This window comes from Lissotriton vulgaris, chromosome 11, assembly GCF_964263255.1.
Source record: "Lissotriton vulgaris chromosome 11, aLisVul1.2, whole genome shotgun sequence".
In the NCBI taxonomy this organism is placed as follows: Eukaryota; Metazoa; Chordata; class Amphibia; order Caudata; family Salamandridae; genus Lissotriton; species Lissotriton vulgaris.
This window is the reverse complement of record NC_141699.1, coordinates 606,987,736-607,014,324: the sequence shown is the minus strand read 5'-3', so window position 1 is coordinate 607,014,324 and position 26,589 is coordinate 606,987,736. Positions and strand designations below refer to the sequence as shown.

At 48.9% G+C, this 26,589-nt stretch overlaps 1 protein-coding gene across 1 annotated transcript in view; it reads left to right on the top strand.

Annotated features, from left to right (window-relative positions):
• The window catches only part of XRN1 (5'-3' exoribonuclease 1), a 1,308,150-nt gene that overhangs the window by 26,220 nt on the left and 1,255,341 nt on the right, over positions 1 to 26,589 (top strand). Inside the window, exon 2 of the mRNA XM_086943712.1 lies at positions 6,008 to 6,240. Within this exon, the coding sequence (XP_086799838.1) occupies positions 6,008 to 6,240 (233 nt within the window). The remainder of the gene's footprint in view (positions 1 to 6,007; positions 6,241 to 26,589) is intronic.

The following is a 26,589-nucleotide window of genomic DNA, read 5'->3' as shown; positions in this document are numbered from 1 at the left end:
ATTCCCATCCAATAGGTTATAATAATTGGGCAGTGCCATAGGACTTGAAGGAATTCTGCCACAGTAGCCCCACATCTAGCGCATCTCTGATGGGGAATACAGTGTGCAGCTTTTTGTGTGGAGAGATATGCCATGTGTGGTATGTTGTATCAGTTTCAGTCTAGCACTGATCAACACTTTGAGCTCACCTGCGTGTATATTGAGACCGTCTTTGGGGATAATGGGCTCATCGCATACACACCGCCAGGCATCTTCCACTCGCAGTGGCACTAGTCTGTCTGCACGCAATGCACAATATAAGTGTTTTATGAACCTAGGCCCTTCAGCCATGGATAGCATAGTCTCTAACATCTGTGTGGGTTCTGTGCTTCAGGGAACGGCGGCCCTAACTGGTGTGTTGCAGCTGTTGTTTTGGCATATTGGAGTAACTGTCCTTCACCCAATAACAAATGTCTATTGCATCCTAAATGGTGATGAAGTGGCCCGCTGGGTAAATATCTGCCAACATAATACAACCTCCTGCCTGCCATCTGTCAACTGCTATTAACTGTGCAAATAGGCGCATAATCCACTGGTCCAAGTCCGGAGCAAATGGTTCCCGCTGCATCACATTCTGCAGCGCTCTCTCCCAGAGGCGACCTAGTAGTCTGTGTAGGAAGGTACCTCCTGACTATGGTTGCACCCAACTTTTTGCCCTGTGTTTTAGCTGGTTTTTGACATAGTCGACCTGGGACCCTGCCAATCAGGACCCCAGGCCTACTGCTCTCTCTGTAAAATGGATTCCATGTACCCTAGGTACATTTCCAATTGGTACTGGGCCACCTTATCAGACCCTGTAACTCAGGGCATAGGTGTACCCAGGGCCTACCAGGGGCTGAAGCATGTATTATGCCACCCCTGGCTGGCCTCCTAAATTTGACACAACTGGCTGCATGACAGCTGGGGCAAAGTTGTGTAATCACCCTTTGCTATAGATATAGTATACCTATATCTAACCCTAAAATGGACACACAGATTCCTATCAGTCACTCCTATGGCAGGCCTTAACAATCCTGAAGGCAGAGTGCTTGGAATCGTGTGAGATGGTGCTCCGGCATGAGCTGAGCCTGTCTGCAGCTTGCGGAACCAAGTCCTAATAGCTGTTCCATGATATCGCATACCATATACTCTTAAGTGCATTATAATCCTCGCGGTTAAATGCTATCTTTGGTTTTGCTTTATCAAAACATGTCGAGTAAGGTGTCATACGAATTGGAATACTAACCCCTCACCAATTCTGGCGACGGGGTTAGCATTCCACCCTTCTAGAGGGACACGACATGTATGTAACTGTGAACCCCGGTTAAAGTTAAACGAAGCCTCAGCTCCACAAAATGGATGCTGCCACCACAGACACGAGTCTGACCCCCTGCAGCTGGGAGTCCTTCCAGCGAGGGGAGCCTGGACAAAAGGTTTCCTGTCAGGGGCGGTGCTAGCACCGTCCCAGACATGGTTTTGTGTATCCTGGGTAGGCAGGGCTTTACAGGAAGGTGACTGCTGAGTGGCACCCCGGTGCTCACTACGCATAGGCCAGTCTGAACCAGTTCCAGGGGCACACCAGCCCCTGGCCTGGGGAAGTCCGGCGTGGGAGAGGGGTGTAACCACCCCCCTCCTAGTCCCACCCATAGGCAGGACCTAGTCACCGGGTCAGCCCCTTTTCTTAGTATAAAGATAGGAGCGGGCCCCCTGTTCAAATTAGATCATCTTTGGAATCAAGACCCGACTTTCTGCGAAAGACATCAAGATTTCCTTCTTCAAGATTCTCCCTTGTGGCTAAGGAGTAGTCACCCTGCATCCGCAGGCACCATCCTAAGAACACTGCTGCGGTCTGCTGCAAGTCCTTCTTCACGAATCCGACGACCCAGCTCGACGAGACCCGGCTTCCCTGGCACCTCTGACCTCTACTCACCTCTACAGCAAAGCTGAGAACTGTGAGTGCGACGAGACCTCGAGGGACCGACGATCGCCAAGACTGCACGACTTCTTTGCAACAAGCCCACCGTGTGCTCCACTGGTGAGTGCTTTGGGGTCCGAGAAGCCCCAACCCTGAGCAGCTCCAGCACCGAAGATCAGCCCTCCAGCATCTCCACGATCTGCGTGGGGCCCTTCTGCTTTTGCGTGCTCACCGCGCTGTGTGGCTACTAGCCGGCTGGCTTGTGGCCTTCTTCACGACGCCCGACGACATCACTGCTGCTGGTCTGGTTGCTCCAGACTGGCCCTTGCTTCCTTCTTCAAGAGAGGCACCCCGGACCCTCCTGGTCCACTCCAGACGCCATTTTGAGTCCACCGCGTGGGCTTGAATTTGCCAGGGCTTTGTTGCCCAATCCTGGGTCCAGCGACGCCGACAGCTTCATCCATCGTGGGACAGCTCGCTACTCCATCCTGGTCGCCGACAACACCTCCTGGTCCGTGAGATCTGCGAACACAGCGTCACCCACTCACCTAGTCGAGGTGACTACCATCCGGTGCCCTCCTGGTGCCACCTGACTACTGGCTAGTAGTCTCGAACTTGGTCCCCTCTGCTTTCAGGTGTCATCTTCCTTCGATCCAGGCTTGGATCCATCGAACTTTCTTCACTGGTCGCCTGCCAGCAACTTCTTTCTTCCAGGCTCCTGGTCCGGCAACGAGGATTCCCGACGTCTTTTGAGACCTATGCAGCTGCAGCCCCTGGGCTAGGTAACTTCGGCATTTCGGTGCCCCAGCATAGCCTCACTATCCAAGGGTCAGAATCCACTTTCGTTTTCCTCCTACCAGGTCGGGTTCGCCCGAGAACACTAACTTTGTCATTACTAGCTACCATAGACTTTGTCCCGCATCACGCGTGAGAGTGCACACTCTGCACCTGAGTCCCCTAGGCCTCCTGTAAGTAATCTGAAGGTTCTATAGTCAAGACCTAGCGATTCCAAAGCCTATTAGTATTATACTTAGCTGCTAGTAATTTCGCATTCCACTTTCAGAGTATATGGTTTTCCGTGCCCCTCGGGCATTTGTATATACTGTGCTAACTTAAGTATTTTCGTAAGAGTTTTGTTTTGTGCTTAGTACCCTGTCCTCATAAAGAGTACAGGGCTGTTGTGATTTTAATAAATACACTGTTTATTTTCATAACACTTGTGTGGTGTCCTTTCACTTGGTATTCAAGGGGTATATGTGTGGTATAACAGCTGGCTTAACACTCCCTCTCGAGTCTTTAGCCTTAGACTGCTCGTATCCACGCTACTAGGATAGCTGGTCTATAAGGTTGACTTACAACCAATCATCAATAAGGGTTGCTGGACTGATACATACTGTTCACTAGAATAGTGAGCACTGCATATCAGGCCACCTTCTCACAGTCTGATTTTGAGGGAATGTGTCAGGTATCCCCCTTCCCCTCAACAACCGTGTTCCCAGCTGATGGCCATCATTTGTACCTTCTAGTAGCGACCTTTTCCATTTGTCCTCCCCATTCAACCAGTCTATTGTGTGTTGCAGGTGAGCCGCTAGATAGCATTATTCTAGATCTGAGACTTCCATCCTGCCCATATCCCATTCCCTCTTAAAGATTTTAAGCCCAATTCTGCATGCTTTGCGGCCCATGTAAGTTCCACCAGTAGGCAATCCCAGTTCCTGTAATACCCTTTGGGGAACCACATACATGGCTCCCTGCAGGACATACAAACATCTAGGCAGTACCACTATTTTGATGAGCACTATTTTCCTGATCAACGACAGTTTGTATGTTCCAGGATGCAATTGAGGGGCACAGATTGCAAATCACTCGCCCCAACTTTACATCGTAGGTCTGCTCCTCACTATGGGTGATATGAAAATAGGGATATTTGATGCTGTCCACCTTCCATGGCAATCCCGACTTCGGTAGTTGGTCTACAGGTAGTCCCTTCAGCTGTGCCAGCGGGAATAGGGCCAACTTGGCGCTGGTAACCCGGAGTCCTGATAATTTCCAACATTCTTGCAAACTGTAGAGCAGGATCCAGACACTATGCCGGCACAGATAAATCATGATGTCATCTGCATAAAGCGGGACCAGATGTACTGTGTGACCAAGCTGTATGCCTTACCTACGAAGGATCTGCCGAAGGCGACACGCTAGGCTAAACGCTCCATTCCAAGAATGAGGAATAAGGGGGTCAGAGGGCAACCCTGCCTTGTGCCCCTATACAAAAATAAATCAGTAGATGCGTACCGTCCGGTTCATACTCTCGCTATCTGGCTCTTCTGGAGCAATCCATTTTATATAATTTTGGCCCAGTCCGATCCTGTGTAATACTTGCCGGACGTAGTCCCAGCACACGGAATCGAAGGCTTGTTCGAAGTCTAGGAATGTAAGTGCATACTGGTCGCGTTCTTAGTCAGGTGCATGGAGGACATGTGTCAAACGGCGAAGGTTACGCAGTGTGTTCCAATTGGGGATGAATCACTACTGATCTGTGTGGGTAAGGTGTAAAAGATGGGGCAGCAGTCTTGTCGCCAAACCGTGGCTAAAGATTTTCAGATCATCATTCAACATGGATAGCGCCTCCATGGCGACTTTTCCGGGTTTCAGTATTATTACGATAAGGGCCGCTATCAGTTGACCCTGGGAGTATCCCTCTTTCCAGTGCGTCAGCAAATACCAGCAGTAGTATATGTAATTAGTATTGGTGAGTGGTCCGATTATATACCAAGCCAGATTGTTTGCGTCCACAAGTCTGTGTTGCAGTTGATTGAATAAGGAAGTAGTCTAGCCTACTGTATATGCCCGCTGCAGAAGTGTAGCCTGAATATGCAAGTGTGTATGTGGATGGCGCTTTTGCCAAATACTTATTAGGCCTAAATTTGTCTTTGCAAGCACTGATGTCATGCGGGCGCTTGGCAAGAGTGGCTCTTACCTGAGCATCCAACTCTTTGGAGACACGAATTACAATGTGCTTTTGCCTTGACAACAAGAAGTGCCACGGATCTCTAAAATACAAAGAAACCTAGTTGAGGACTTCAGACCACTAAAAGAATTTCATTTGGAGTTGGTGAAGGAACTGAAATGTTTTCTGGTGCCTCCTTAATGCACAAAGCTCGGTGTCCCCTCATTACTTAAAGTCCTACCCAAGTAAATAACAGCTTTTGTAAAGAAGTTACTAGCATTCTGGTTTCCTAGCTGTGCCCTTCCATATTTGTGCAGGGAGGCTCCAAAGCATGCTCATCACTGGCTGCTGTTAATGCCATCCATTGTGCACAGATTTGGGTCCCCCTTAAGAATTGTGCTGGTAATTGAAGGTGGAAATACTGGTCCTGGAGTTAATGATTACTGCTTATATATCCATCCACCCCAGTCAACAACCATTAAGCGCTACTGGCCCCGGATTTAGGAAATACACGAGGGACCTTGAGTTACCAGGTCCATTACTGCATGTGGTTGCCCAATTGTAGTCCATTTTCTGCTCACATTTTCCTCCCCGTTTCTTGTAGAAGGAAACTGTTTATGGAAAATAATTTAGTCTTGTGGGATGTTATTGCACCTGTTGGAACTCAACATCATCAGCGTAGTTTTTCTTGTGGAGCTACTACTCCATTTGACTTGGAATGTGGGCGTATGTGTTGCTCAGGGTGCTAAAATTAAAATGTGTGCTGAAAATATTTTGTTTTGGCCTGACATCTCCATGGCTCCTATTTCTGACTTGCTGCTCAAAACCTAGTTGTCCCAAGAGGGAAATGTTTTAAAATAATTTTGGTAAGATCTGTAGTTTTTTTACCCTGATTATAGCCGATATATGATTTTTGGAAAAACAACCATTTATGATCTGTTTTTGACTCTTGCTTTGTAACTGTTAAACTACATCTATTTGATCAAAGCAAATCATTATGTCACCACCTTTATTAGAATGTCCTTTTTAAGAAGTTTGATTATTTCCCCAAGATACCGATTGTATACTGATTATGTAATTTGGTTAATAAGGAAATCCTAACCTGATATTGTTTTATTTACTTTTAGATTCCCGAATTTGATAACTTATACTTGGACATGAATGGCATTATACATCAGTGTTCTCACCCAAATGACGAAGATGTTCACTTCAGAATAACAGAAGATAAGATATTTGCAGATATCTTTCATTACTTGGAGGTGTTATTTCGTATCATCAAACCGAGAAAGGTGTTCTTCATGGCAGTTGATGGAGTTGCTCCAAGAGCAAAAATGAACCAGCAGCGTGGGAGACGTTTCAGGTAAGAAACTGTTTCATGCTGTGTTATTGCAGCTGCTTATCAAGAATTGATGAAATATTCATGCAATAGTTTTCTTTTTTCTACATCTTTAACTGGTTCTTTAGGGAGATTTTTCCCTTCAGTTACAGATGTTGATTTTAGCTGTCTGGGATGCTCATGCTGAACTGTGGCACATATAACAGTTAAAAATCCAGATGTGCTCAGAGGCCTATGAATCAAGAAATAGTTCAGTCTTGACTTTCCTTTATCATGTCTCCAAAGCAGTTGTACCAGCCTCGCCTAGCTACAACTCCCAACCTCCTTTTCTCAGTGAAGAGATGTTGTAAATCCGTGTGCTGCAGATGCAATGCACCAGTAGATGATTGTAGGGTTCTGATACCAAAATATGTATCTATTTGTTCTGCAACATTTGGTACACTATAACAATAAGTCTGATGCAGTTTTGAATTATAATCCCAAAAATAAGAGTAACTGGTTCCCCCAACACTTTGCAAATACATTTTACATGAATCATTTTATAGACACAAATTTATGACTGAACACTGCATGGATCAAGGAAAGAACTCGATGTTGTGAGGAAAGTCAATCACTTTTGATGCTCCACAACTGTGCTTGTCTTCGAAGGCCTGGTTTATTGTCTGTTTAATAATGCACCAATTATCTTCTGTGTTTATAGTGTTCTCCCAAAATGTTGGCCTTCTTTCTACTTTGTTATTCCATTGTTTATTGTTCCAGATGATTATGGAAGGGATTACCAGAGACAACAGTTGTTGGGCTGCTGTAAGCTTGGCTGCCACCAGGATCTATATCAGTCAATTTGATATAGAAAGGCTTACCTTTAGTATAAAAGGGCTTCTTAATTGTGTTCTACTTAATACTCATTCTGTAGCAGCAAATGCAGCTCATATCTATTATTTGCTAACATCTTGAAATGTGGATTATCTGTTCTTAGTTAGGTATGTTTGAGTATTTCTCTCCACAGTGAAATAGCCACTTTACACCTGTAGGGTATGGGCTTGTTAAGAGCAATCACCTAAAAAAAAGTGGAGGAAGGTGGCTATAATTGATAAGAAATCCTTGAGAATTAATGAGTGTTACATGTAGGCTACATAGGAAAGTCAGATATATATGTGTTAAACATCAGAGTAAGTGATCACTCCTATTATTTTTATTGGGCTTTTTCAGACATTATAATGAGCATTACAGATTGTGATTGTGCGCATCAAAGTGCATTACATAAGAAGTACCTTTGTAGGCCTCCAAAGGCATAGCAGATTATTCAATTGCATACAGTAAATGCTAGATGGTGCCCTTAAAGCTTTAAGTTGCCCCTGTGGTTGGTGTTGCTTTTAATGTGTCTCACCCATAAGCAAAACTAAACTGTTAACTTGGGGTAAACACTGGGGGGCGCAGAGGGAGGGAGGAAGGGCAGCTGCAGTTCTAGTTCCACGTCGGCAATATAGAGCTCAATAGGCTTGGGGAAACTGTACTATGGCTCTCCATTGTGTTAGACAGTAGTGGGGCTGATTATGTCCTGGGGAAGGGTAGCCCTTGCAGGGATGGGTAATCCATGTCGCAGAGAGGAGTGCCACCCTCCATATCACGAATGATCCCTAAGATGGCGGGGGTGAAAGTTCCCTGTCAGAAATTTGCCCGAAGTGTGTGAGCAAACGGGCTCATTGTGTGGAGATAGGGTGTTAGCGAATCCAATGTACCTTCTTGTAGTGAATCCAATGTGCCTTCTAGCATCGAAGTGCTTTGTCCTCTGCAACGCCCCACTTGCTCTTCGCCCCCACCTATTATTCCACTGGGGGGGGCCGTGGGTGCGCACCGGTGAAGTTTCATTGCGCTTGGCTAAAAGTAGAGCTAGGGCTGCGAAGCCTATGTGTATCTTGCCCTACTTCCTGCGCTTGAAGACACCCAGCAAACCGGCTTCCAGCGTGATTATATCCCGTAGACCTGTGACCTCCCATGGTGTAGCGTGATTGGCGCACCAGTAATGTTGTAGGGCAGAGCAGAACCACAACATATGCATAAGTGTTGCATCAGGGGTTTGATATGGGGGGGAAAGCAAATTGTGACTCTGGGAAGTGGCGGTGGAGCTGTGTTAGTGTTAGATAGGCTCAATGTAGAATGAAGAACTATATGTTCTTGAAACATCAGTTGTGGGATACTTTATTTGGGAATTGTAGGGCTTTTTCTATTCCTTATCATGAAGCACCCTCCCAAACTCCTCCTCCCACTTTTGGCGAAGTGTGTCTAGCGGTGTGGCCAACAACTCACGTATGGCACTGAACAACCAGGCGATAACCTGGCCCCATTGTCAGCATGTCCTGAAGCACTGGGTGTGTCGTTGGTTCACCCCCGGACAGATCCCTTAGGCACTGGCAGGAGTGTATGAGTTGCCTGTGGAGGGGGAACTGCCCTGGAGGTAGCTTGCTCTCCTTGGCTAGTTGAGCAAAGGGTAGAAGCTGGCCCTCCAAGAAGAGGGTTTCCACTTCAAGAAGTGATCGCCTGGTCCAGGCGCGTAATACCCCGGGCGTGTAATAGCCCGGGCCTCTGGGTAAGCAAACCAGGGGTAACAGAGGGGTATAGATCGGAGTACCCCGGGAAATACGATGTATCCTAGCCATACTAGCTTTCAATATTGACACTTGTATGGGGTACGCCGGGATGGAGATGATCCCCGGTAGGAGTAGGGAAAGAATTGTCCACAGCGGCTGGGGCCCAGCTTCCGATTTTGTTTCCCTGAGATAGTTTCCAACTGTCCTGTGGGACTGCCATTGAGGCTGCTCTGCCAGGAAATATGCTTAGAAGGATCGAGCTCCCAGATCTCCCTGGTCGGTCGGCAACTGCAACTTGACCGAAGTGACTCGCCTGCAGCTGGCTCCCCAAATAAGTGAACAGAGGAGTGCATCCAGTTCTGGAGTGGAGGGGATGACTGGGAAATTTGTAAAGTAACATAGGAGGCAAGAACGAATGACCACTTTCACCAGGGCAATCTTGCCAATGGGGGCTAGGGGAAGTTTCCTTCAAAAACCTACCTGAGAATGTATGCCCAATGTATGCCGATCAAACCTCCAATGGTTTAATGTTTACAAACTGTTGATAGTGGAGACTTTTATTTGTGTCTAGACCCTCCTGCTGATCCTTATGTCAAATTATTCCTGCAAACTAGACTAGAAGTAGAGTTATTAGCATATTATCAAACATTGCCTGGGCCCTTTTCCGGCCAGAGATACTGGATTCAGTTAGCATAATTCTGCCTCCATAGGAGGGCCTGGGCCACGTTCTCTTATTATTTGTGCCCCCGGAAAATTTAAAGGTGAGCAGCCTAACTGAACTTATTCACAAATATTGACAAAAGTGTATAATTATTTCACCCTCAAAAACTCTATAATGAACAGAGATTGGTGGACATTTTTGATGATTTGATTTTCGTTACACTTGCCAACAATATGGAAAGTAATTGCCCCGAAGTAAACATAAAAAGCTAGGAAGTTAACCCCTCCCTCACTTACACTCTTCTGGTGTTGGTTCCAGATAATGTTATAGATACTACAAATAAGGTGCACTATCCCTACTTCTCTTATTGAACCTCTCTTCAGCATTCAATTTCAATTTTCATTATCAAAGTGCATAGTTAATTAAAACCATTACTCCGTCAAAAATAATAAGGGCATTAAAATTTTGTTTCTACAAAAGAGTTAATGAAAAGTGCAATCTTAAGGTTGAATGTATATTAAAATACTAAGTGACTGTACGTAACTGTATGTTTAAAGGGATGTATTGATTTTTAATTTTTTTTTTTTTTTTATAGATTTAGTGCTCCAGAGAAACCCGGTGTCAGTACATGTTTCATTCAGGAGCATTTCTTTACAGTGCATGTTTCAAGGATATTTCTTGCGGGTCCTGGTATTACTTGCTGGGCTTATCTGCGATGTCCTTGATGTTTTTTCTTTATTTACAACGTCTGCCCCAGGTCTGGTTTACCTCTATTTGTAGTAGTTTTTAGTGGCAATGGATCTGTGCTTCCAGCCAGTACTGTACATGTGGGTTTTGCCATAGCTACGAAATTTCCCTGAAATTTTACCACCCTGATATTAAGCTGTGTGTTTACTGGGTTGAGTGCAGCAGTAATGGCTTGCTTGCTAGTCTGGACAGCCGCCTGATTGAATGTGCCCCGCAACATCCTTCTGTGCTAGCAATGCTGAGCAGAGACAAAGGATGTGCATTAATATTTCTTTGTCCGCACCTCAAAGTCTGCAGTTAATCTTAGCCGGTTTTAGCCAAGGGAAGAATTGGTTTAGTGTTGCCTGGATGCCTAAACGAAGGTGCATTATTTTAAGTTTGCGGTGATGTTGAAATCCAAGTATATTTGCGGCTTTAACCAAACATAAGAGTTAAAGCTTTGCCAGGCATTGTTGAGCTCAACCAGCTTCTCTTTGTCTTCTTGAATGGAGAGAAGTGTGGCAGATCTGTTGAGAATCCTTTTAAATTCCGCTGCTGATAGCCTTGCGCTCTACAACTCAGAGGCATGCAGCAACTGAGACTGAGACAAAAAATTGATTTTGACTGATTTCCAGCCAGACACGGGCTGCTAATGTATTGTCCTCCATAATTCTAAGTCGGTGGCACATTTTGAGGAAGGAACATATTGTGCCAGTCAATTGTTTTGTCAGGTTTGGCTCTAAGGTTAATTGACCCTGAGATGTATAACTAGGAACCCTTTGTACTGACCAATGGGCTTTAGCAATTAGCAGGTCCAGCAGCCTTGCCACCTTTGGACCCATCATTAATTCACGCCCATACGAGTTTGATGGAAGTAATTTTGCCTCCATATCCTTATGCTGGGGTCCCATGATAAGATCTTTTAGAGATTTCAACAAGGCATTAAAACCAAATGTTATGGAGGCAACTTGGGATTTCGTTAACTCCATTTGTGCGGTATAGGTTTCTCTTGTGTCAAAGTATCCCACTGTATATATATATTTTGATTGAACTGATAGTGTGACACCTCCTGTCAGCCACTCTCTGTGTATTTTCGTTTTCTTGCTAAATTTCACCACTTTTGTTTTTTTGACAATTCATTTCTAGTTTGTGCCAATTAAGGAAACCTTAGAGTTAATCTAAAAGCCGTTGCAGACCTATGGGGCCATGGTCATCAAGAGTAAATAGACTGCGTATAGATTTATGCATAAGGCAAAGGTTCCTGAGGTTTGGTGGGTGGGCATTTACACAATCCAATTCTGTGGATAGGCTTGACAGGTAGATGTGAAAAAGTAAGGGGGCAAGCACACACACCCTTGTTTCAATCTAGTGCTTGTATAGATTGTCTGGGAGAGCTTAGAACTGTTGCCTAATTTAACACGCAACCACGTTTCAGTGTATAGAGGTTGGATAGCTCTCAGGATTTTCAGAGGTATTCCTAGGGAGGCGAGTCTTTCACAAAGTAACGTTCAGGGGACCCTACTGTATGCTACATTAAAGTCTATGAAACAGGCATGTAATGTCGATCTTGAGATAATGCTTTCTTGATACTTTCTTTAAATAGAGAGTCAAGGCGGGGAGGTTTGACAGAGTTCCCTTGCTGAAGTGAAATCCTGCTTGATATCATGGAATGAATTCCAGATTATCCACCCATTCTGGCAGGTCTTGCAGCATTAAGGTTGCATAGTGCTTGGCATAAATATCAAGCAGAGCTATGAGACGCTAATGTGCTGGGTCTCCTCTTTCAGCCCTTTTAAAAACTGGGTGGATTATTACTCCGTTGCCAGAAGTCCAGAACTGCTTAATGGAGGTTCAAAGCACTAAAAAGTATGCCAAGTTTTTTGGCCAATAATTCTGGATTTGTTTTTAGGTCAAGGACTGAGTCGGACTGCGTCGCACTGCGTAGCAGTGTGGGCAGAGCGCCAAGATTTAATGTTTCTTAGTTGGGGGGGCTTGAACCCGCCCCTCTTCTCCATTGGCTGGCCTCGTAAATGCTGGCCAGCCATTGGAGGAGAGGGGCGTCACTCCGTTTAAGCCCCGTCTTTTTCGGATTCGGCGGCGTGTTTTTTAGGTTCTTTCTATCTGTGATTTCTTCAGTCACTCAAACCTAAAAAACACGCCCCCCAGTCTGAAAAGGACGGGGCTTGCTGCCTCTCGAGGACACAAACTTTGTGCTATTGAGGCTTAGGTTTGATTAAGCGTTGTTACAAGTGCTTCTTTGAAAACACAGGGCGTCTCTTTCACGCGATTTAAAGCCAGCAATTAAGCCACGATATAACGTGCTGTATGCCAGAGTCGTTTTAAAGCGTTACAAATGTGCACTTAGATTAAGTGACAAAGCGAGACAGCCCGGCATGGGTGAGGATGTGCGACAGCTGAAAGTTGGCTCTTACCCGGAGCAGCCTGGGGGTCAGGGATGACGTCTTTAAGGCACTGTCCATGGTTGCCTTTGAGCCGATACTCGCTGATCCCCGAGTCACAGCGCTTAGACACGGCATTCCCGAAGACGCCGTCGGGCTTAGTGATGCGTACAGTTTAAAGTGTTGAAGCTGGGCAGACTCCACAGCGCAAAGTGCCTCGCCATTTACGCTTCCCTCCATGTCCATGGCACCTGCTTACACGCTGACCCGCTATCAGTCTGGCATTGAGAAAAGGGGAACGCCTGTGTCTGGTCCCGGTGCCCGTTTGTGGCCAGCGCCGCAGCCAGGGAAGCCCTCTTGCTTCTGTGGCATCTCCAGGGCTCTGTTGCCAGGGCCACCGCGTCCTCTCACGGTCGCTAGGTGACGGGAACTATTTCGCCGCCTACCTTACGCCCGCCGCCATATTTGCTGCTGATTGGCTGCGAACCACGTGTGCTTTGGTTTTAAACACAGGCCATGCTGTTCGAAGGTGAAAACAATCTTAGTACCGATGTCTCTGCTGTTATAAGTGCACAAAAACGAGACGCTGTCGCGGTCAGTTCTATTCAGACACATTTTTGGGCAGGATTGCAATTGAGAAAAACCTTCCTCTGTCATGCAAAGGTGGCCGATTACTTTAGCAGATTAGATGCAGGCAGCGATTAATTTGTTTGAATATATATATATATATATATGCTGCGGTGTAAAGTTTTTTTTTCAAATATCCTACCATCGGTTCTACTAAATGTCCAGATTGCCAAACACAAAGTCTGCCTGCTCCTGGTTCCGCTCATCATTTTTTCCCACCACTGAAGTCTTCCTGTGCCCTTCATCACTCTTGCAGGTTCATTTTCAGTGAGTGAGAGAGGGTGGGAAATGGGAATAAGTGTAAGTGAATGAGAGTAAGTGTTAGTAAGCGAGGAGAGAGTGAGAGCAAGACTCAGACAATGAGTCAGTGTAAGTGAGTTACAATGAGCTGCAATGAGTCTGAGTGAATATGTGAGTGAGGGAGGGAGTAAACGTAGGTAAGCATGAGTAAGTGTGAAGGGGCATAACCCAGGCCCCTGAAGTCAATGAGGTGTGGGTGATCGTAACCCTTTTGGGGCCACCAGTCCTTTATTGGAGCCACTTTCAGCACAAGGCCTATGAATATCTGTGAATTACTGGAGACTTAGGGGCCTCTGATCACATTCTGCAGGGCGCCCCCGTCTGATTGGTATTTTGCTGCTTCTGTCACTGCTTCCAGATATATTATATATATATTATACAAGTAACATCATATCTACAACAAGCCAGGACTATTTGCTAGAACGCACCGAGAGGACCCGGCCCACTTAAAAGCCCTGAATGCACCATAGGCGCTGTGCTCTCAGCTACGCCGCGTAGAGCTCTGTTCATCTAAGGGTAGCCCTCCGAACCGTGGATTTTCTAAGGCCCCGTGCTCCCTTCTGCGCTGCGGGCATGCTCTGCAGCTCGCCTCGGTCTCATACAGAGGCTGAATTCTGCCCGATCTCTGCACTCTGCATGTGGGTATATGTTGAGATTTTACTCCCCTGTGTGTGTAACACTAATGCCCTGATCCCCACCGCGGTGCCCTACAGTGTGGGTGGAGCAGATTTAATGTTTCTTAGGGGGCTTGAACCCGCCCCTCTTCTCCATTGGCTGGCCTCGTGAATGCTGGCCAGCCATTGGAGGAGAGGGGCGTCACTCCGTTTAAGCCCCGTCTTTTTCGGATTCGGGGGCGTGTTTTTTAGGTTCTTTCTATCTGTGATGTCTTCAGTCACTCAAACCTAAAAAACACGCCCCAGTCTGCCAAAGGATTGGGCTTGCTGCCTCTCGAGGACACGAACTTTGTGCTATCGAGGCTTAGGTTTGATTAAGTGTTGATCTGAGTGCCTCTTTGAAAAGACAGGGCGTCTCTTTCACACAATTTAAAGCTAGCAATTCAGCCACGATATAACGTGCTGTATGCCAGAGTCGTTTTAAAGCTTTACAAATGTGCAAGCAATATGCATACAACTTACTAGGCTACGGGTGCATCAGGTAACGACAACATAACATTGCATGCTTTAAAGGTAGCAAACTAAAGTGCGCTCAACCTACGCCCAATGTTACGAATTTAGAAATGATTATGCGGGATACTACTACTACAAAGCACTGCAATAGTCGGCGATATTTTGCCTAATGGAACTGACTGCTACACTGCACATTTGTTAACGCAGCGCTAGAGCACGGCTCTACAGGGACCTCTAGTGACGGACTGCGACACTGCACCCCGGTTCAGCCAGCGCTAGAGCACGGCTCTACAGGGACCTCTAGTGGTGGACTGCGACACTGCACCCCGGTTCACCCAGCGCCGAAGCCTGGCTCTTATAACGAACGGCCTCTAATACTTCACTATAGTAAACCCATGGCAGGTTCCGAGTGACAGCGAGCCTGTAAATTAAAACCTGTGTATACATAACAATAAAATCCCACAAAAATGCAATGGTATCACTGGGGTTAAAGATGTAACGCGCCGGAAATAAACAGTAACAACGCTGTGCTAGGCGAAAGGCAAGGAACCAGATTGAATGTTACAGACCACTTTAACGAAAACTTGAGGACACACAAAAATAAACAAGCATTGGCAAAACCAATAGGTTTCGCCTACACTAATTCTATTGCGTTTGTTAATGTTTTTTGCAATATATATTGCATGGCAGTTAAGTATAGACCACAGCTTCTTTGGAGACGAAGGTCTTCAGCCTATTGCAGTGGTTCCTGAGGTCAGTCTCCAGGTGAAGAGGCCGATCAGGGATGCTTCAGATCTCTAGCAGGAGGACAATGAATGAAAGGGCACCAGTGTAAAGACCACCAGGCAAAGAGATGGCAGGAGAGTTCCAAAGCATGGTGTTTTGAAGATGCATAGGTCGCAGGTCAAGCCATTTGGGTCTAGGTGGGTGGACCAACACGCCATCAAGGGAGGCCTACCTTAGGTGGCACAAGCACATCAGTTTTCAAAGGTAGGATGTAACATCACCCTACAATGCCTCGTTGTTTGTGCTTGCTCTCCTGCCACCTCGTTGTTTGTGCTTGCTTTCCTGCCCCCTCGTTGTTTGTGCTTGCTCTCCTGCCCCCTCGTTGTTTGTGCTTGCTCTCCTGCCCCTTCGTTGTTTGTGCTTGCTCTCCTGCCCCCTCGTTGTTTGTGCTTGCTCTCATGCCCCCTCGTTGTTTGTGCTTGCTCTCATGCCCCCTCGTTGTTTGTGCTTGCTCTCATGCCCCCTCGTTGTTTGTGCTTGCTCTCATGCCCCCTCGTTGTTTGTGCTTGCTCTCATGCCCCCTCGTTGTTTGTGCTTGCTCTCATGCCCCTCGTTGTTTGTGCTTGCTCTCCTGTCCCCTCGTTGGTTGTGCTTGCTTTCCTGCTCCCTGTTCCCTCGCTGTGAGCGTTTTTTCTGGCCTGTGTGGGGCTCTGTTTGTGTGGGGCTCTGTTTGTGTGGGGCTCTGTTTGTGTGGGGCTCTGTTTGTGTGGGGCTCTGTTTGTGTGGGGCTCTGTTTGTGTGGGGCTCTGTTTGTGTGGGGCTCTGTTTGTGTGGGGCTCTGTTTGTGTGGGGCTCTGTTTGTGTGGGGCTCTGTTTGTGTGGGGCTCTGTTTGTGTGGGGCTCTGTTTGTGTGGGGCTCTGTTTGTGTGGGGCTCTGTTTGTGTGGGGCTCTGTTTGTGTGGGGCTCTGTTTGTGTGGGGCTCTGTTTGTGTGGGGCTCTGTTTGTGTGGGGCTCTGTTTGTGTGGGGCTCTGTTTGTGTGGGGCTCTGTTTGTGTGTGGCTCTGTTTGTTTGTGTGTATGTGGCTCTGTTTGTTTGTGTGTATGTGGCTCTGTTTGTGTGTATGTGGCTCTGTTTGTGTGTATGTGGCTCTGTTTGTGTGTATGTGGCTCTGTTTGTGTGTATGTGGCTCTGTTTGTGTGTATGTGGCTCTGTTTGTGTGTATGTGGCTCTGTTTGTGTGTATGTGGCTCTGTTTGTGTGTATGTGGCTCTGTTTGTGTGTATGTGGCTCTGTTTGTGTGTGTGGGGCTCTGTGTGTGTGTGTGGGGCTCTGTGTGTGTGGGGCTCTGTGTGTGTGGGGCTCTGTGTGTGTGGGGCTCTGTGTGTGTGGGGCTCTGTGTGTGTGTGGCTCTGTGTGTGTGTGTGGCTCTGTGTGTGTGTGTGGCTCTGTGTGTGTGTGTGGCTCTGTGTGTGTGTGTGGCTCTGTGTGTGTGTGTGGCTCTGTGTGTGTGTGTGGCTCTGTGTGTGTGTGTGGCTCTGTGTGTGTGTGTGGCTCTGTGTGTGTGTGTGTCTGGGGCTCTGTGTGTGTGGGGCTCTGTGTGTGTGTGGGGCTCTGTGTGTGTGTGTGGGGCTCTGTGTGTGTGTGTGGGGCTCTGTGTGTGTGTGTGGGGCTCTGTGTGTGTGTGGGGGGCTCTGTGTGTGTGTGTGGGGCTCTGTGTGTGTGTGTGGGGCTCTGTGTGTGTGTGTGGGGCTCTGTGTGTGTGTGTGGGGCTCTGTGTGTGTGTCTGGGGCTCTGTGTGTGTGTGTGGGGCTCTGTGTGTGTGGGGGGCTCTGTGTGTGTGTGGGGGGGCTCTGTGTGTGTGTGGGGGGGCTCTGTGTGTGTGTGGGGGGGCTCTGTGTGTGTGTGGGGGGCTCTGTGTGTGTGTGGGGGGCTCTGTGTGTGTGTGTGGGGGGCTCTGTGTGTGTGTGTCTCTGTGTGTGTGTGTGTCTCTGTGTGTGTGTGGGGGGCTGTGTGTGTGTGGGGGGCTGTGTGTGTGTGGGGCTCTGTGTGTGTGTGTGGGGCTCTGTGTGTGTGTGTGGGGCTCTGTGTGTGTGTGTGTGGGGCTCTGTGTGTGTGTGTGGGGCTCTGTGTGTGTGTGGGGCTCTGTGTGTGTGTGGGGCTCTGTGTGTGTGTGGGGCTCTGTGTGTGTGTGTGGGGGGGGCTCTGTGTGTGTGGGGCTCTGTGTGTGGGGCTCTGTGTGTGTGTGTGTGGGGCTCTGTGTGTGTGTGTGTGGGGCTCTGTGTGTGTGTGGGGGGCTCTGTGTGTGTGGGGCTCTGTGTGTGTGGGGCTCTGTGTGTGTGGGGGGCTCTGTGTGTGGCTCTGTGTGTGTGTGGGGGGCTCTGTGTGTGTGTGTGGGGGGGGGATCTGTGTGTGTGTGTGGGGGGGGATCTGTGTGTGTGTGTGTGGGGCTCTGTGTGTGTGTGTGGCTCTGTGTGTGTGTGTGGGGCTCTGTGTGTGTGGGGGGGGGGCTCTGTGTGTGTGGGGGGGGGCTCTGTGTGTGTGTGGGGGGCTCTGTGTGTGTGGGGGGGCTCTGTGTGTGTGGGGGGGCTCTGTGTGTGTGGGGGGGCTCTGTGTGTGTGGGGGGGGCTCTGTGTGTGTGGGGGGGGGCTCTGTGTGTGTGTGTGGGGGGGCTCTGTGTGTGTGTTGGGGGCTCTGTGTGTGTGTTGGGGGCTCTGTGTGTGTGGGGGGGGCTCTGTGTGTGTGGGGGGCTCTGTGTGTGTGTGGGGGGGGCTCTGTGTGTGTGGGGGGGGGGGCTCTGTGTGTGTGTGTGGGGGGGGGCTCTGTGTGTGTGTGGGGGGGCTCTGTGTGTGTGTGTGTGGGGCTCTGTGTGTGTGTGGGGCTCTGTGTGTGTGTGGGGGGCTCTGTGTGTGTGTGTGTGTGGGGGGCTCTGTGTGTGTGTGTGTGTGGGGGGGGGGGGCTCTGTGTGTGTGTGTGTGGGGCTCTGTGTGTGTGTGGGGCTCTGTGTGTGTGTGGGGCTCTGTGTGTGTGGGGGGCTCTGTGTGTGTGTGTGGGGCTCTGTGTGTGTGTGGGGGGCTCTGTGTGTGTGGGGGGGGGCTCTGTGTGTGTGTGTGTGTGTGGGGCTCTGTGTGTGTGTGTGTGTGTGGGGCTCTGTGTGTGTGGGGCTCTGTGTGTGTGTGGGGGGCTCTGTGTGTGTGTGTGTGTGTGGGGGGGGCTCTGTGTGTGTGTGTGTGTGTGGGGGGGGCTCTGTGTGTGTGTGTGTGTGGGGCTCTGTGTGTGTGTGTGTGTGTGTGGGGCTCTGTGTGTGTGTGTGGGGCTCTGTGTGTGTGTGGGGGGCTCTGTGTGTGTGGGGGGGGCTCTGTGTGTGTGGGGAGGGCTCTGTGTGTGTGTGGGGGGCTCTGTGTGTGTGTGTGGGGGGGGCTCTGTGTGTGTGTGTGGGGGGCTGTGTGTGGGGGGGGGCTCTGTGTGTGTGGGGGGGCTCTGTGTGTGTGGGGGGGGCTCTGTGTGTGTGGGGGGGCTCTGTGTGTGTGGGGGGGGGCTCTGTGTGTGTGTGGGGGGCTCTGTGTGTGTGGTGGGGGGGCTCTGTGTGTGTGGTGGGGGGGCTCTGTGTGTGTGGTGGGGGGGCTCTGTGTGTGGGGGGGGCTCTGTGTGTGGGGGGGGGCTCTGCGGGTGTGGGGGGCTCTGTGTGGGCGTGTTGTGTTGGGCTCTGCGTGGGCGTGTTGTGTTGGGCTCTGCGTGGGCGTGTTGTGTTGGGCTCTGCGTGGGCGTGTTGTGTTGGGCTCTGCGTGGGCGTGTTGTGTTGGGCTCTGCGTGGGCGTGCTGGGCTCTGCGTGGGCGTGTGGCTCTGTGTGTGTGTGTGTGGCTCTGTGTGGATAGCTTTTTTTGTAGGTGGCTCTATGTGTGGGTGGCTCTGTCTGTGTGTGTGTGGCTCTGTGTGTGTGTGTGTGGCTCTGTGTGGATAGCTTTTTTTGTAGGTGGCTCTATGTGTGGGTGGCTCTGTCTGTGTGAGGGTGGCTCTGTGTAGGTGGCTCTCTGTGTGAGGGTGGCTCTATGTGAATGACTGTGGATGGCTCTGTGTGTGTGTGTGTGTGTGTGTGTGGCTCTGTGTGGGTGTAAATGCAATAGGTTATGCATATGCGAGCAATAAAGCTATTGGCATTGTAAATGACAATGCTGTTTATGATTAAAAAAAAAAGTCATGAGCAATGCCAATAGCTCTACCTTTAATAATGCTGAGACCATTGCATTGTAAATGCTTGTTGTACAAGGCAGGAGGGAGGCCATTCGGCCCAGGGGTGCCATCAGAAGGACTCCTCCGTATAACTGATTCAAATTGTTTTGGGTTCATTTCAGTTTTCTCCCTGCTTGGCTGCTTCATCTTGAGTTTACCCAGCCCTTCCTTCTGCAACTTGTATCCTTCTATGTCCTGCCTTACTGGATTGGTCGCGTCTAAGTGCCTCTGCAGCCTTGTTGGATCCATTCCATCGTATTTGCTGAGGGCTCTTTTTGCCATGCTGGGTGGATCTGGTGGATCGGATTAAGAAGGCTGCTGCAGCGTGTTGGATCCCATACATTGCGATTGCTGAGGGCTATTCTTGCGTCATTGAGTAATGTTTTTCCTGATGTTGGGTCCATCTTTCGTCACTTATATTTGCCCTATATAGCCCAGTGCCATGAATTATGTTCTAAAAGGCCCTAGAGTCTCTTGAATTACAGGTATGGAGAATCTTTGACCAAAACACGCCTTGAGCTGTTTCCTGGTCAACCATAGTGCCCTCATACTCTTTAAGCTATTCCCTTACTTTGACCTGTTTTTTCTTCATTAAGGGGTTACGTCTTAGCAAGCGGGAGTCCCAGTTCAGAGCCTTTTTGCTGATATGATGGTTTTTGTCATACATGCTGTCATTTTTTTGATTGGTAGGTAACAGTAAGTGGGAGGTTTTCTTTTTGCCATGCCTTATCAGAATTCTGCAGTACTAGTCCCCAGTCGCTGATAGTGGTGGTCATTGAAAAACTGTATTCTTCTTCTAAAAGATTTGTACAGTGTAATAGGATTTTATCATGCTGAAATACTTGCCAGCGCAGCCTCTTAAGATTTTCAGATTTTAGGTATTCAATAAAAGTATTGACTGAAGTCTGGACAGCCGGTTGGGAGTTAACTGCGGTTATCTGTGGGTTATTGTCGCTTTCCTCTCATTATTTGATTTTTAAAACCTGTGATATATTGGAAAAGAAAGAATGAAGCTGCTATGTAGTCTATCACAGTAAATGACTTTTGAGGAATGCATCCAGGCAGGCGGTGTGTCCCCCAGAAGTCTTCCATTGCGGATCTGTATCCCTGAGGCTCTTAATGTTGTGGCAAGCTGTGATCCCAGCTGGTCACTACATCTGAGTGGTGGCACTGCTTGTAATGGAATGTTCCACGTGATGTCTTGTGCCAAGAATTTTTCATCATTTGAGAGAGTACTTAAAAGGTTGGCGATGAAATCCCCTGAGATAATTGTGAACTGTGCATTGTGAGCTAATTTCAGGCTCAAAAGAGGTGAATCCAGAGTCCGAATGGCAGCCAGCCTTGACTTTCGATCTGGGTTGATATCAACATTCAATAATTTTAAAGGCTGTTTCTCCTTGTACGCCCAGCCCTCAATTATTACAGTCAGACGCCAGTTCACTTTGGAAGGGATTACTTTAACTTGGACATTCAGTGGCTGCAAGATGTATATTGCGAAGCCCCCTCTTGGGCCAGCCTTATTGCTGTCGGGTGGCAAATTATGAAATCTTCATGTAGTCCACCAGAGGCACCGTGTGTTCATCCCATGTCTTTTTCAGGAAAATCACTTGAAGCTGCCTTAGATATTGTACAGCTGCAGGGTTTAAGACCTTTGTCTTGATTCCAGATATGTTCCATGAATCTATTAAGAGTGTGGGTACGGGCTGTCTGATAACTTTAATGGCCTGCTTATTGTTGTCATACTGTATTGCTTTCCCCATTCATGCTTCCCTCCTGTCCGACAAAGAAAATGGGAGCCATGACCAGTCAGTTTTTGTTGGTGCCCTTTCTTGCTGTGGTGCCTCAGGAATCTGTAGGCTTGATTTTGAAGAACCAATTGGATTGGTTTAGAATGGCAAAGGCGGGGTTTTTTGCTAATCCGTCAGGGGTGTGGACATTTTTAATAAATCTACTTTGTCAAGGGACAAAATGTTACAGAAATCTGCTTGCCCTCTGTAAATATCTGCTTGCCCTACCTACTGCATAAATAACTAAGCTAGGTCTGCACTGAGAGCCTGCACTGCAATCAGTGCAAGATACATGCAATACATATTTCAAATGCCAGTTCAATTATGTAGTGAACGGTGATGCACACTTATATGCAAATGTTGAACTGGCTAGTTGTACAGCACATATGAAGATGTCTTTGTGCACTGCACCCACGTATCAGAAGGTTTGTCTGTGACAGACTGTCATATGTAAAGAAATTGTATCTAAAGGCAGAGTGCTGACTGGTAATTGACTAAATTTCTTGCTGTCTTTGGGGACGACTGTGTCGGAATAAGAACCTGTGGGACCGAAGGGGTTTCTCCTTCGTATGGCCAACTCATTCAAAAATACGTAAGAGATGTTCTGATAAACATGTGTGGATCGGAATAACTGCACTTCCTGGCCGAGCTTATCAACTCTTCATGAAGCAGCAAAATCACACAGCAGAGGTACTGTGGTTCACTGAGACTGTATTCACGATTCTTGTCAGAGTTTCTATACTTTTAATGGAAAGTTTAAACCATTTCTCCTTTTACACTCCTGTGCGGGTGTAACTTGGTTATATTATGGTGTATGCAAGGCAACTTCTGCACATTCTTCTCCCACACAAGGATCATATACAAAAGTGGCAGTAACAATCCAAGGTTCTCTTGAACAGTACTGGTGTACTAATGGCGGAAGCAGCAGCCCAAGCTTCACTGACATGGAGAGGCTACTCTTCAGTGGATGTGCAAGTTTGTCTAACTCAGAATAAAAGTTATGTAGAACATATAACCCACACACCCACACCCCCACCCGCACCTCTTTCATTCCCTTCTCACAGCAAAGGGAAGAACAACGAAGTTAAAGTAACAGTCAATTTAGAAGTTGAGATGGAGGGGTAGTGAACCACTGGAAAGACTCAGCATTCCATGACCCACCTAGCAAGGGCACCTGGGCTCAATCACAGTAGAGATGGAAACACTTTCCTGCCCTGATGGATATTCGAGGCAAATTTGACAAATTAAGATTCACTGTGCTTTCAGGATTTTCATGCTGACACTCCTGGTCCCTGAGTGAAAAGGACATCGTGGATTTTATTTGAGACTGGTAACGCCTGCTGCTTCACGAGCGCTTGTAAGGGGAAGTAACCGAGGAACTACCAACACCGAGGGACTGCGAGGTCCAGCGGGCTATCTTACACCCAGCTGCTGCCTCTTCCCTCGGTGTTCCCGCCCACCGCCTATAGGGATATAATCTCCCTTCTTTCCCACGACGCGGGACGCGCACGGGACGGCGCCGGGCGAAGCCCGGGCCAAGGGCGGGCCCGTTTTTGCCCGGCCAAGACCGGACCGGGCCACCCCCCTAACATCTGTTACCGACCTTTTACCTGCTAAAACGTTAAACACGGTAAACCATGGCTGGACGTGAAACCTGGAGTAAATCGTCGTTAACCGGAGGGTCTACAGTGGGAGGTATGGAAAAATTTCTGATCAGAGCTAATTCTATTATTGACACGGAAATTACTGTCCTGGAAAAACGTTTGTCCCAAGAAATATCGGCCATTAAAAGATCTTCTCTGGGGACTATTGCTAATGCCAAAACACCCGAAAGGTATCTGGATACTGTTACTGTTATTGCAACTCCCTGTGTGACAGGCCAACTCACTAATCTCGAAGGGGACGAACATTCAACACGGGACCTGGACATTTTAATAAATGAAATATTACCGTAAATTAATCTAATTCTTGATAATCATGTATCCACCTCCTCCGATCCCGTTACTACCACCAACAATACTTTGTCACAGGGGGCCAATGAGGGAGCGATCTCAAAAAGAAAGAGGGCCTATAATAAGAAAGATGGAAGTAAGGCAAAATCAGCTAAGCTACGACATGACAGTAACTCCCAATCAATTCCTACTGAGGGGCTAATAGCTCCAAAAACGGGCCTGTCGTTTTAACCAAATCCCTTCCCATTAACCAGCAGGGCAAAGACTTATCAATCGAAAGCTTGGGAGCTTTATTTAGGTTTAAAGCATTTTATTAAGACAAAAGAATACGGGGAGAGGGAACAGGAGGTTAGGGTTACATACAGTACAATAAGAGAAAAATCGTAGTATCAGGAGCGTGCTCGTGGAACAGTTCGTTAGGTCAGAGGAGAAGCAATGGCAGATGAAAAAATGAAATGCAACTTATATCTCCACTCTGCGCATATCCAGCACCCCAAATCTAATCCGAGAAGGCAATGAAATTAACACAAAAAAGCACAGCCCATCCCCCTCTAGAACCCCCGCCCCAAGGAAAAAAACAACTCCCCAACTCCCCCCAACCCCCCGTCCAATGGCCCATTACCAATACTACCCGCCCCAGAGCCACCCCCCCCCCCCCCACTAAGAACCCGCCCCCCACTTATTCTAGTCTGCCGGAGTCGCCGGCGGCGTCGGCCTCAGAAGCCTGAGGTACCTCGGGCAGGTGAGCTCCCTGAATTCGGTGGTTAGCAGCGCAAGGAAGGGTTGCCACAGCTCATCAAATTGGTCTATCTCCCCCGCCACCGTGAGCGACAGTTTCTCCATTCCCAACACGTGGCAGAGCCTATGTAACCAACCCGTGATGGAGGGGACAGTGGTGGTGCGCCAATGGATGAGGATATTCTGGACCGCAGACCCCAGCGCGATTGCGATCTGCCTGCCCCTGTGGGACTTCAGCGGATACATTAGGCCATTAGGGAGGCCCAGTAATACATACGCCGGAAAGCGCGGGAGCTCAATTTCAAAGTGCTTATCCACCTCATCCAGAACCTCCTTCCAATAGGCAGCCAGCAAGGGACAATCCCAAAGAATATGTGAGAGGGTCCCCACCTGCCCGCAACCTCTCCAGCACCCCCTATCAGTGTGCCTATGCATCTCATACAGTCTCTCTGGGGTGTAGTACCAGTACGTGGACACCTTGGTAAATGTCTCCGTAAGGCCGGTATGGTACGCAGAGTGTCTTGCCCGGTGTGCGATCTGGTCCCATTCCTTGTGGCTGAGTGTCCTGCCCAGTTCCCTATGCCATCGTTCCCTCCCCGGGTTATAATAGTGGAACGGTGGGGGCTGTAGATGCTTATAAAGATCAGTAATCCATTTAGCATCAGAGGTTCGGGTCACCAGCCACCGCTCATACGGTGTAATTTGACGATCAGCGGTGTCCCGCACCTGGGGCTGGAGGGCCCAATGTCGGACCTGCATGTAACGTAGTCTATCCAACTCCGTCGGGCCGAATTCCTGCTGAAGCTGCTGAAAGGGAACCATGCCCTCCGGTCCATAGACCTGAAAGAGCGCCCGGCAGCCCGCAGTCCTCCAATGGGAAAAAGCGCCCGGCTCCATCCCCGGGGAGAAGTCATGATTACCCACTATGGGTGTGAATGGTGAAGGGAAAGTGGTAAGGTCCCGGGCCTCGCAGACTGCGTCCCACACCCTCAAGGGAACCCGCGTAACGAAAGAAGCGTAAAGGTTGGGGGGGCGGTGAGCACGGCGCAAGAATGGAACCTCCTGTAGGGTGCGGCCCGCCACCGCCTGGTCCTGAAAAAGCCAATGTTTGTTGGACTCCCACCTGCTCCACTCTACAAGGTATCGTAGCTGCGCCGCCTGAAAGTACTTACGGAGGTCCGGAATACCAAGGCCCCCTGCTTCCGGGGCAAGCGTGGAGAGAACCCTCTTTATCCGCGGCTTGCGGCCTTGCCAGACAAAGTGGGAGATGTCGGCCTGCGTTTGTCTAATCCAGCCCACTGGAGGCTGGAGAGGCAGGGCTCGGAAAAGATATAGTATCTGGGGCAATACCGTCATCTTAACCGCTGCGATCCTTCCCAGCCAGGATAGTAGGCCCTTACTCCAGCGGCCGAGCTCCTCCCTGATCTTTTTACTGAGAGAAGTGTAATTGGCCGCCACCATCGCTGGCAACGTGGGTGCCAGTAGGATCCCTAAGTATGGTACAAGGGACAAAGACCACTGCATAGGGAAGAGTCGCTGAAGGTCCCTCCTAGTGTCCGCAGCCAAAGACACATCTAAAGCCACCGACTTGCTCATGTTCATTTTAAAGCCGGCCACACGTGAAAAGGCATCCAACTCGTGGATGCAGGCGGGCAAGGACCTCCTAGGGTCGTCCAGGGTCAGCAGGACATCGTCCGCGTAGAGGCTGACCGTGTGGACATACTGGCCCATCCTGATCCCAATAGCATCTGGATTGTGGCGGATCCTTTGGGTGAATGGCTCCATGTAGAGAGCAAAAAGGAGTGGAGAGAGGGGGCAGCCCTGCCTCGTGCCGCGCTCGATTGCAAAACTACGGGAGCTACACCCGTTGACTCGCACCGACGCTGAAGGATACTTATAGCAGTTAAAGACCATTGTGCGGAATTTATCACCAATTCCCAGTTTCCTGAGGACCAGCTCGAGATACGGCCAATGAACTCTATCAAAGGCCTTCTCAGCATCCACTGCCAGCAACATCCGCTCCCCCGGGATCCGCGAAGCCTTCTCTAAAACGTGCGTCACCTGCTTGGTATTGTCGACCGCCTGCCTGCCGGGCACAAAGCCAGCTTGGTCCGCCTCAACCAGACCGGGGAGGTGCAGGGCCAGCCTGGATGCCAGAATCCCCGTGTACAGCTTGAGGTCGACATTTAGGAGCGAGATGGGCCTATACGAGCCGCATAAAGCCCGGTCCTTCCCGGGTTTCGGAATCACCGAGATCGTCTCACTCAGGAGATCCGGTGGGATGGCTCCCGGGTCGGAGAAGGAGTTAAATAGCCGAGTTAAGACAGGGGCCACAACCGGGCAAAAGGTCTTATAAAACAGGGACGTGTAACCGTCCGGGCCTGGGGCCTTCCCGTGCTTCAACCGAGCTATAGCGGAAATCACCTCCTCAACGTGAATATCCCGCTCCAGATATTCCGCCTGAGCGGGATCCAGCGCCGGAAGGGGCACCGACTCTAAATATTCCTCGGTGT